The sequence below is a fragment of the Bos javanicus genome, chromosome 12 (genome assembly GCF_032452875.1).
Source record: "Bos javanicus breed banteng chromosome 12, ARS-OSU_banteng_1.0, whole genome shotgun sequence".
Classification (NCBI taxonomy): domain Eukaryota; kingdom Metazoa; phylum Chordata; class Mammalia; order Artiodactyla; family Bovidae; genus Bos; species Bos javanicus.
The window spans coordinates 73,564,770-73,577,244 of NC_083879.1; the positions used below are offsets into that span (position 1 = coordinate 73,564,770).

The following is a 12,475-nucleotide window of genomic DNA, read 5'->3' on the forward strand; positions in this document are numbered from 1 at the left end:
TCAAGAGATCAGCAGCAGAAGAGATGCACATTCATCTGTCACTACCTTATACTAGGGTTCAGTTTCTAATGAGGAGGCGTCCAGGGCTTCCCTGGTGGCTCATTGGTAAAGAATCCACCTACCGATGCAGGAGATAAGGGTTCGATCCCTGGTCAGGGAAGATTCCACATGGCAAGGAGCAACTAAGTCCGTGTGCTGCAACTCCTGAAGCCCTTGCGCCCTAGAACCTGTGCCTGCAACAAGAGAAGCCACCACAGTGAGAAACCCACGCACTGCAGCTAGAGAGTAGCCCCTGCTTGCCACAACTAGAGAAAAAGCCTGTGCGGCAACGAAGACCCAGCACAGCCAAAAATAAAAAGGCATCCAGCTGACAACTCCGAGGTCGCGGTCTTGTTCAGAACACGTTTCCAACCTTCACTAGGGTACGTCTACTGGGAGAAGTGCCTCTGATTTAGCTGTTCCAGGGACCGAGCTGCCAGATTTGAAGGCCACTAGCAAAGCGAGTTCCAAGGTCTTCCTGAGGAAGCTGGAGTTATACGTTGTTAAAAAGCACGAGGAAGAAAGCACTGCTTGCAGCATTTCTTAGGGGATTTAAGTTTGTGTTCTTTGCATGCTTCCCTGCTATTCCAGGAGATTTCTATAAAGATAGTGTCTCATTTGTATGTGTGTGTGTGTATCTGTGTGAAGAGTTTTGTTTTTTTTTTTAAAAAGACTGGTCTTCCTAAACGGATGTGATTTTTCTCTCTGGTGTGAAAGAGTCTTTAAAGATAGCAAAGGATAACTCTTCTAACAGCCTTTCACCATCATTACAGTTTTTTAGGGTTTTACTGATACTCCTTCCTATATACCACCTGTTGCAATGTTGGATTTCCTGCAGTGTTTATGCTTTTGTTACCTCAGGTTACAAACACCTCTTAAAAGTGGAAAGACTTCATTCCACAGTTGTACAGTTTTAGGGCAAACAAACTAGCTTCTCTTCCTCCTGGTGGGTCCACACGCAGGGAGCGCCTGTACCATATGGTCTTAGGCCGGGGAAGTTTGTTTTGGACACTGTGCAATGAAAAATGGCATCTTCAGATCCCATATAAGTCTATCTGTTCTTATCCAAGAGCTCTTCCCCAATAATAGTAAGGACAGATGTTATGAATAAACGTAATATTAGGAAACATGCTGGCATAAAAATACCCCCCGAGAGATTCTGGATTAACACCAAGGAGTGTGAGAGTGCTTCACTGCACGTCAGGAAAAAGTCACCAAGCCTCTCCACGTGCTTTACAACCCCCACCGTGTGACCTTGTGCGCCAGGCTCCAGCCCCCCACACCCATCTTCCTTGTCCTCAAAGGAAGAAACCTACCTCCACGCTGGCTCTGCCTGGCTTGCACTTCCTCCTCCTGCACGTTGCATCCAGTGTCACTTCTGCGGGCCTTCTGATGCTTTCCCTTTCCAGCATTTTCATTTGAATATTTAATGCCACTTACACTTGTAACTTCAAAAGGACATGTCAACTGTTACACAACAGGTCATTAAAAATCTGCTGGGTTTGTGCAGGTTAGGAAGACCTAGATTACTGGCCTTTGAACAAAACTGGAAACATTTTTCTGGTAGAAGCAGACCGTGGGAACACAAAGTGAAGTCTATACACCAGTGGTAGGTCTGTTGACTTTTGTATAAAAGTGAGTTTGAGCACAATGCTCTGAGGCTAGACACCACTGTATGGTCAGTTATGTCTACTTCACAATTCATCCTACTCAAGACTGGCACCAAGATTACTCCTTCTCTAGCTCTGCCCCCAGTTTTAAATTGAACATTAGGTTTACCTGAGGCCGTTTCCATTCAAACATTTGGGTTTTGAACCAGTCTTTTAGAATTTAAGGATGAAAAGTTATCCAGATTTTAAGCAAAACCTTTGATTTTAAAGTGAAACCACATATTACAACTACTGAAGCCCGTGCTCCCTAGAGCCTGTGCTCCCCAAGAGAAGCCCCGACAAGGAGAAGCCCAAGCATATAGAGAGTAGCCCCCACTTGCCACAACTAGAGAAAGCCTACACACAGCATCAAAGACCCCGCACAGCCAGAAATAAATTTTTTAAAAAAGTGAAATCACATCAAACAGGATACAAACCTTATACAGTTGGGCAGGATCACATGACTAAAGTAAAAAACTTAAATGCAAGTAATTATGAACTGTAGGGGACAAGGTATTCTCCAAATCTGAAGTCTATAATCAAAGTTGTTAACAGCAGGTTCTAAGTAGAGACCTCACTCTAGAATTTCTCAGGAACTAGAATTTTACATTTGATACTGGGCTAATAAACTGCAAAGATAATGGGAACAGCTGTCCCATTATCTAACACTTCAAGACTCATTTTTTGAGTGGCTACAGGGTGGGCTGGGTGCCCCTAACCATGTGCTGCCATCACAAAGTTGCCTGCATTTTGAACGTGGATCAATCCGAGTCCTGGTCCTTTGTGCCTCAACTCCTTAACTGCCACCAAAAGTAAGATCTTAACAGATCAATTGATTCTTTGGAAGAGGGTGGTTGCTGTTTAGTTGCTAAGTTGTATTCAACTCTTTGTGGCCCCACAGACTGTAGCCCGCCAGGCTCCTCTGTCCGTGGGATTCTCAAGGCAAGAATACTAGAGTGCATTGCTGTTTGCTTCTCCAGGGGATCTTCCCAACCCAGGGATTGAACCCAGGTCTCCTGCATTGGCAGGTGGATTTTTACTGCTGAGCCACCAGGGAAGCCCCTTGGAAGAGGGTGGACCCCCTTACTACTGAACAGAAATGGGCAAGAGGGGCTGGGTAGTGACAGATTTTGTGGCACACTTACCACTTGCTCTGTGAACCAGGGATCTGAGACAGATGTCAGAGCTCCTCAATGAATAGTCCTTTCTGTTCTAGGGGGAAGTTAAATGCTACTATCTTCTTTGCTGCTGAATCTCAGAGATTCTCTTAGCCATGCTTTAGTGACTGAAGACAGTCTGACTTGACATACACGTGTTGCCTTGAACGCTATTCATCTGGGTTTCTGACACCTCTCCTGGGCAGTAGCAACTGCATGTTTGGTTGTGTCCCAGGGGCTGGGCCTGGCCCATAGAAGCAACCATTTCTATGGGCAGCTCCCATTTGTATCAAACTACATATTCATACAGAAAAGTCCAATTTTATCTGTAACTCCAGGCTGATGGCCTGTGGTGCTTCCTGGAAGTATTCTATTCTCTCCTTCAAGGAGCTACATTGTTCCCTGTACTTGAGCACTCCCATTTCATCACAGAAAAACCCAAACAAGTAACCAGGGAGGGACGTGGTTACTGGAAAAGGGAGTGAGGTCTTGTGATCTCTTATCAGGAAGAAGGAAGCTGCGAGGAGCTGAGCAGTTATTTTCAAATGTTATGGGCTGTTATCCAATAGAGAAGGGTAGATTTGTTCAGAAGGGTTCAGAGAAACAAGCATAGACCCGTGGTAGACAGCTTCTGGCTCACCATGGAACTCTGCATAGAACTGTCCAAAGACAGAGCAGTCCGGCTCTAGGAGCAGACAGTTCCATATGGCCCTGGAAGCTTCCAGGATGGCATGAGGCTCCACCTGGCAGGGCCTTGGAAGCGGGGCTGACACACTGGCTGGAGGCTAAACTCTATTAACTGTTCCTCAAACCTCACTTATCAACAGGGTCATCCGGAACAATCATGATTTCCCACACTCACCTCAGCCCCAGTGAATCAGCTTCTTCAGAGGACAGGGTCCAAAATGACACAGGTCTTCTCCTGTCCCAAGATCCTATGATTCTAGAGTAGCTGGACAGTTTTTTTGAACATTTACTATTCCTATTCATCTAATATAAAAGAGAAAAGCTGTTTATATTCTTAACTTAGTTTCTATAAAACTAACCAGTTCTTTTTTAAAAAGAATACATACATATCCCATAAGCCCGCGAATATAATTTTATAAAAATAAAAATTAGAACCAGTTAAAAAAAATATAGGATTAAAACATCATATGGTTTAAGATAAATAAACTAAGTGGTTACAGTGTGGCACTACTTTCATTTTAAAACAAATAGTTAAGGTACAAATGGGCTTAATTTTTAAAAATACTATTCAGAGATAACCATACGTCCTTCTTTCTCAGAAGAAAAAAAACACAAAATAGGTCTCTCAAATTTAAATGCATCTTTTGAATAAAGAAATATATAAATAAATACAGCTGGAATATTCAAAGATGTAGACGGTTTGATAAATCTCCATGAGGACCAGCTAGTCAGATATGTTCAACCTGGTTATCTGGCAAAATTATCACTTTAACTGAAGAAAACCCAGTGTTTTATGCAATCAGGAAAGAGGAACCATCTAATTTTAAACACTCAATGGTCATTTCTTACAATATATAACTTAAGTTTATTCAATACATTAAATACATGTTACTTTTAAATAATATAATTTAAATCCAAGAATATGTCACTGATCTTAATGAAACTTTGACAAGTCTTGGAAGTAGTTCCACATTTCCCCAGCAGGTGGCAGATTTCTTGTCATACTTTCTCATCTTCTTACACAAGCCAGTGCTAGAGTTCATCATGTGTCAAAACTGTAGGAGAGGAAAGTATATTTAGCTCTTGAAATCTTAAATATCAAATTAGTTAAACCTCACTGAGGCATGAATTAACATAAAGTGTAGGTGCTCACCGAGGATCTTCCTGTTTGTTAGTTTAGTACCTACTCGCTTCATTAAGTGACAGTGAGAACAGCTCTTTGTACATTATATCTATTGTTGTGTGTTTAAATCGCTCAGTTGTGTCTGACTCTTTGTGACCCAGTGGACTGTAGCCCGCCAGGCTCCTCTGTCCATGGGGATTCTCCAGGAAAGAATACTGGAGAGGGTTGCTATGCCCTCCTCCAGGGGATCTTCCCGACCCAGGGATCGAACCCAGGTCAGCCGCATTGCAGGCTGATTCTTTACCAACTGAGCCACCAGGGAAGCCCATGGCATCGATCATATGGGAGCATAACTACTTGCCCTTTTACCCACCTACAAGTGAGCTCCCATGAGTCTATTAGAACAATACTTTATTCATCTTTGTTATCTCCAAGACCTAGCACCCTGATGGTGAAAAATAGATTTCTCAGCAGGTACAAAGTATGCCGTCATTAATGTAATGGAACAACAAAAAGCAGAAGACATATGTGGTCTTTGTCTAAGATGAGCGGGCAGAGCATTCAAACGCGGGAAAAAATACTATATAACTGTGAGAATCAAAGTCAATACCAGTGAAGACTTAAGAGTTCAAAATGTTTTTTTCTCCTGCATCAATGCGCTACACATACTAATGGATTTAAGACACGTGAGAATTCAAAATGATATTTTCCAGGCAGAAATTAACTAAAACACAATTTAAACGGATCCTGTTCCACAATTCCAAATGGCAGACTTTCTCTCTCTCTTCACTAAATTCCACTGGAATTATGCAATCGATCAGTCCTCTATTGTTGGACAGATTCTATTTCATTATTAAAGACAATGTTGTGACAAACATACACACACACACATTTTTGTTTAAATGTAAGTTTCTGATGAACTCATGGATCAAATGGCATGTATTTGAATTTTTATGTATATTACAAAATTTACTTAATTTATACAGCTACTATATGTATGTATATACACGCTTACTTGTCAATACTCTTGCTAGTGCTGGATATTGTTAATCCTTTAACTCTTTCCAATTTGATAAGAGAAACATTTCATCTCAATGTTTCATGCATTTATATTTTATTGTGAGGTAATTATGTGAGTTTTCTTTTCTTCTTTCCTTTTTTAGTTTCTTTTCTTCTCTCCCTCCATCCTGTCTTATCTTTCTCTCCCTTTGAAAACAGTTATGCCACTTACATAATAATCTTTCTCCTGAACTGAAATGGCACCTTTATATTATTAGATTATTAAAAATACTCAGGTGTGTTTAAAATACTGAACTTCTTCGATAGCACACATTGATTTTGTTAAGGAAAACAGAGTCAATATAAAACACAATTTCATGCTTATGTGAGGAAATTCAGCCTCCCTAAAAAGTAAAGTTGAGGACAATAAGAATTATATTCTGAACTACTGGAAAGAATTATGATGAGGATTAATTAGTCTAACCGGTGAAAGTCTTTAACATACTGACTGGAACACAACAGCAGCTCAACACTACTTTTATTAATTTTTTTAAGTTTTATATTTTTAATTTTTTTATATTTTATTTTTAAACTTTACAATATTGTATTCGTTTTGCCATATTATCAACATGAATCCGCCACAGGTATACACGCGCTCCCCATCCTGAACCCTCCTCCTTCCTCCCTCCCCGTACCATCCCTCTGGGTCGTCCCAGTGCACCAGCCCCAAGCATCCAGTATCATGCATCGAACCTGGACTGGCGACTCGTTTCATATATGATATTATACATGTTTCAGTGCCATTCTCCCTAATCATCCCACCCTCTCCCTCTCCCACAGAGTCCAAAAGACTGTTCTATACATCAGTGACTCTTTTGCTGTCTAGTATACAGGGTTATTGTTACCATCTTTTTAAATTCCATATATATGCATTAGTATACTGTATTGGTGTTTTTCTTTCTGGCTAATACTACTTTTAAAAAAGAGCAAAGAACAATAGAGACAGGTACTGACCAGGAAAGGGAATCATGAAGGAATCAAGAAGCTGATATCAGCTTTAAAAGAATATCCAACACACATTTATTGGTGTTAAGGGTTTATGTAGGGTGATAAAATGCTAAGGTAATTTCAGTTTTTTAAATCTAAGAAATGGAAACTAATTCAAACCATCCTCTGGTCTGTGATAAAGGCTACTGGAATAAGGAACCAGCTTCCTATGAGGAAACATACTGTGTGTGTCACTAATTAAGGAGACAGGAGGAAATACTCTATTTGGCTGTGTAAGGCTTTTATTAAACTTCGGGGCTTGGATTTTCATATTTAGGAAATTCAGTGTATCTTAGAGTGTTTCTTTTACTTTTTTTTTTTTTTAACCTCTATCTTAGGTCAGGAGACTAATACTATGCTGCTTATCTATGTGATGATATGAAGCTATATCCATAGGGGAATAGATTCTCTATCCATGTTTTAAATTTGTGAACTTAGTCCACACAAAAAGAAAATCTGTAATCATGTCACAGACTTTGGTAAAGAAATTCTGACGTAATCATTTGATAACCATTAAGAAATGATTTTGTAATTATTCTAATTTCACTTAGTGCAACATGTGGTTCATACACAACTGCAGAACAACTCACCTGCATTTTTCTTCTTGTTCTCAAGGTGATCTAACAGTTGCCGTATCTCAGTATCATACTCCACCCATTCTGGGACAATCCTGGCAGCAGCTTTTAGTTTAGGTTCTTTTGTTTTGGGGTTATTGCACTGAAAATATAAATATTAGAATTAGTTTAATAGAGAAAGGATCAACTGAAATGACAAATTGCAGTTTATGTAAGCAGTGTTTAATGCAAACACTCAATCAGAAGTTTAAACAAAAATTTGAAGATTTTCTGATGGTTCATAAGAAGTCTGTCAAACAATTCTATAAAATATTTGGACAAAGAAGCCAATTATATGACCATTCTGTAAAAGAGCACAGCAGACTATATTAATAAATATTTTCTTGCCTTTTCTTTGGACTAAAACCTGGTTTTACATAGTTTTTTTTTCATACGTAGAACTAATTGTCAGCCTTTAGAAATGTCTCGAGTTTCTTTGGCAAAAGCATTTGTCCTCTTTCCTATGCCTCTGTTTTGATTAGCAGCTGTGGTATTAAAATCAGTTAACTGGAATTCATTTGGCAAAATACTGATAGTTGTGAAATTCAGAGTAGCCTATAAATCTCCATGCCTTAAGAATATTTAAGTAGTCTGTTTAAGAGGCACAGTGGAAAAACAATGGACAGGGATCCTCGATCCTCATGGTTCCAATTCTTACTAGCAGTTAAGACTTGGACAGTCCCACTTAAACTAGTAGGGAGACCTGTAAACATCACCAAACTGTGTGTGTGCGTATGTGGGCACCAGTGGCAGAACCTGTCTTTTCATTGGCAAACGAGGAAATTAGAACAAGGTTATCCCCAAGGTTCCTCTAATACTTGATCAATTTTAATTAGCAATTGGTTCTACTATAAAGATTCTTGGGAAATTAAGTTTAAAAGGCAAAAAGCAAAGGCAGAGTTTAAGGAGGGTCTGACTCTGGATGTATGTGAAGATACAGCTGACAGTGCTAGTGGGCTGGATGTGAACTGTGAGAAAGAGAGGCATCAAATATGACTCCAGTGTCTTTGGCTTGAGGAATGTAAAGAAAGGTTACAGGAGGAGCACAAACTTCACAGAGCCACACAGGCATCCGTCTGCTCTTCACAAAGCACACTAATAGAGCACGTGTCCTGAAGCTTACTTCTATGTGGCACTTTCTCATGGTAGCCCCAACCTGCTTCATCTTTCATGCCTTATGGGAAAGCTTATTTATGACCCATAAGCCTGGTATCTTAATCCTTTCCTCACCAAATATTTCCAGTTCATTGCATTGTGGATTTTTTCCTACAGTAATGTATTTCTGAAGTAAGTGGGTAACAGGAACTTCTCTGTACAAATTAACTTCACAGATAATGTGTTCTATAAACAAGATAACGGATTTTCTAACTGTGTCAGAAACAAAAAACAAAGTACTATTCTTTCCTTAGCTTATGCTACAATTGTCGATTCTTTACCTGCTAAGCCATTGGGAAGCATAATCTCTATCAGCAGTGCTTCAAGGGGGCAATCATGTCCCACAGGGGAGCTGCGGCCAGGTCTGGAGGTACTTGATGGCTGTAACTGGGGGCTGGGGGGAGCTATCGCCATCTAGTGGGTAGAGACCAGGGATGCTGCTAAACATCCTATATTGCACAAGTCGGCCCTCACAACAGAGAACTATAGTTCCTAAGGTCAATAATGCTTTTTCCTCTCCGTTAGGCCATTTCCTGATTTTCCTTTTTAACCTTTCCCCTAAGATGACCAAAAACAGCATGTTCTTTTTTATTTTAAATGTTTCTGTCGAAGAGATGATGTTGTCCACCAAAATCTATGCCACCCATCCATTTTCTCAGTAGACCTACTGCTAGGAAGTGGCTGCCCATCCAGGAATGATGATCCTCAGCTCTTTTTATAACTGGATGTAGACACACAACCAACTGCCACCACGGGGCCAAGGTCTTTAGGATCAGGATGCATCCTCCACCCTCTCTTCTTACCCTCCAGATCAACACTACCCAACAGAAATATGATGGAAGCCACAAATGCAGTTTTACATTTTCAAACAGCCAAATTAAAAAAATGTAAAAGGAACAGGTGGAATAAATTTTAACACTGTATTTCCAAAATGTTATCTAGTCAAAATGTAATCAATATAAAAATTAGTAATGAGATATTTTTACATTTTTATTGAGTCTTCAAAATCTGATGTGTTTTATACCTTAGAGCAAACCTCAATTTAGACTGGCAACATTTTAAGTACTTTATTGCTGCCTGTGGGAAGTGGCTGCTATACTGGATGGATCGGTTTCAGATGGACACAGATGATGACAGGACCCTGGAGGATGAAGAAGTCCCAGGATGGATGGAGATTGGTCCCTGAGTCATGATGTACAGGGAAGCCACTCACTGACAGGACACCCACTTGGGCCTGGGTGTACGTGAAACCACAGAAATTTGGGCATTTGCTAGAGTAGCTCATGTTCATTTAAGTACTAAAAATCCCAAGGAGACTTATGTCAACTAACGGATGAGTCACATTCTTATGTGACACAACCTTAACACGGTAATGTCCTTATCCACTCTTTAGAAATTTCCCTTGTTTTTTTCCTGACCGATGACCACTTGTTTCTGCTACATTCTATCACCTATGATTGCAATCTAATTATATTTTGGCATGCTACTTTCTATACATATCTGGTAAAACATCCCTTTATTTTGTTATCCAGTCTTATTTTGTTAAAAACTATGAGGTCTAAAATTTTGACAGTTTGTTCTTCAAAGAAGATCTTGTGTACAAGAAGATCTTGTACACAATTATTCTAAACTTATATCACCACAGAAAAATATGGTCAGGAAAAAAATGATAATATCTTGTACTACTAGAGAAAATATACAGTACTGGAATATAATGTCTACATATGGACAAGAAATCAACTAGTTTAAAATATTTCATGTCTAGATTTAAACTGTGTAGCATAAACTGCTTACAATGAAAACCTAAGAAAAAAATTTCTCAAAAATAATGAATAAAAAGACGTATAGGATAATTTAAGTATTGCCAGAGAAGGCAATGGCACCCCACTCCAGTACTCTTGCCTGGAAAATCCCATGGATGGAGGAGCCTGGTAGGCTATAGTCCATGGAGTCGCTGAGTCAGGCATGACTGAGTGACTTCACTTTCACTTTTCACATTCATGCATTGGAGAAGGAAATGGCAACCCACTCCAGTGTTCTTGCCTGGAGAGTCCCAGGGATGGCAGAGCTGGTGGGCTGCCGTCTATGGAGTCGCACAGAGTCGGACATGACTGAAGCGAGTTAGCAGTAGCAGCAGCAAGTAGCTGGAATTATTCTGGCTGTCTTTATTTGGGGAAATTATTGGCATAAGAACTAAACTGATGATATGTTAAGATGATAACTCATCATATGTTTAGTTTATGACATTTCAGCCAGTTGATGGCCTTTCTTTGAAAAGGCCTTGTGCAGAAAAGAACGCAGCAGGCTGCTATTAACACAGGCTGCTATTCTGAGAGGCCTGTGCTTACAAGGCTGGCCCTTGGCTGGCTTCTGGGAACTTGGGTTTCAGGCGTGTTCCCAGCATTCCCTGATAAGAACAGTTCACTGTGCCTAAACTGTGCAAACTTGTAATTTATGCTGACCACCTGCCTTTTTTCTAGATATGGGGAATTTTGGCACGTGCCAGGCTGAGGGGTTGCTTACATGACCAGCTCCCAATAAGAATTTGGGCACTGGCTTTCTGGTAAGCTTCCCTGATAGACCACATTTCACACGTGGTGGTGTACTTCTTGGAGCTTAAGGAATGAGGGTTGTCCCAGGTAACTTCCCAGGGAGAGGACTCTTGGAGGCTTGGATGTGGTTTTCTCTGAACTTCACCCCATGCGCCTTTTCCTTCTGCTGATTTCACTTTGTATTCTCTCACTGTAATATTTCCATAGCCATGAAATATTCTGAGTCCTAAGAGTCCTCTTATCAAATCATCAAACCTGGGGTGGTCTTGGGAGCCCCTGATACAGCCCTATACCTGCCAACGTAGGTAAATAAAACAGTAAATTACAGACTGAGCCACAGGGTGCCATGCCATTTGTAAAACAGAAAATACTTCTATTGGAACATTTTCATATCTGCTTATACAAAGGAAAATGCAAACACTCACCAGATCAATTGTTTTGGCTCTTTTCTTGGATTCATCATCACACCAGGTTTCACACCACAACCATTCTTGGGGAAGAGACTTGATGGCAACTTGGTAAATCATATTATTGGGAAGGTCCTATTAGAAAAAGAATGATTTCAACACAGAGGAATTTCAATTAGAGTCAGAGTGGAAGAAGTTGAAGCTGTCATTTAGATTATAAATGGATTCTATAAAACATACCCAAATCTGAGATATGGTCATATTTTTAAGCTTTAAATACTTAATTTGACCCAATGGTCTCATATCGTGAATGAACCTGTGCACTGGGAGGAAGCACACACCTGCTCTGGACTTTACTCCTGCATTGGGGGTGAAGAGGGGGGCCCAGAACCCACCTTTGCAATTCCCTTTCTACTTCCAACTGCCTTGAAACACCAGGATTAATCACTTACACCGTATCTTACTGGTTATGTGGTCACCACCACACTCTCCAGATTCTGAGGTGACTTTTCAGTTCCCTATCAGGAAACTTCTGCACACTCACAGCTTTCTAAGCAAAGACTGCTGGCACCTGGGTAAAAGGATGTTTAAATGGCAAATGAACCTATTAAGTTAAAGACAGATCTCTGGAGACATCAAGAGACCCTTTTCGCAGAGGTATCTGTTTATACGTCAAGGGTTGTAGAGCCCGTCCCTATGTGTCCCCAGAGAGTATCTGTTTGCATTCCGGAGCAAAGGGCATGTTTCCTCTCTCTCCCAGAGGGCACCAGGGGTACTTGTGTTGGATGTCCCATCTAAGGTCCAAGATTTATAATTTTAGGGTTCTTCTCACAGCACTCCTATTAATCATAATACTGAAAGTCCTAGCCGATGCAACATGATAGGAAAAGGAAATATAAACCAGTATACAGATTGGAAAGGAAGCGATAAAACTGTCTTTGTTTGACGATGACAAGAATCAATAGCAAACTCCTGCAATGAATAAGCAATTGTAACAAGGTTTCAGGATACAAGGTTAATATACAGAAAGTCAAGTGCTATATACC

General features: G+C 40.3%; 1 protein-coding gene across 2 annotated transcripts in view; it reads right to left on the reverse strand.

The window, feature by feature from the left end:
• Positions 1-3,929: 3,929 nt before the first annotated feature.
• UGGT2 (UDP-glucose glycoprotein glucosyltransferase 2) overlaps positions 3,930-12,475 on the reverse strand; it is a 148,115-nt gene continuing 139,569 nt past the window's right edge. For both annotated transcript variants that reach the window (XM_061435226.1, XM_061435227.1), the window contains exons 37-39: positions 11,448-11,564; positions 7,292-7,418; positions 3,930-4,587 (exon numbers count right to left, since the gene is read on the reverse strand). In XM_061435226.1, coding sequence (XP_061291210.1) covers positions 4,565-4,587; positions 7,292-7,418; positions 11,448-11,564 — 267 coding nt within the window. In that variant the 3' untranslated portion in view covers positions 3,930-4,564. The remainder of the gene's footprint in view (positions 4,588-7,291; positions 7,419-11,447; positions 11,565-12,475) is intronic.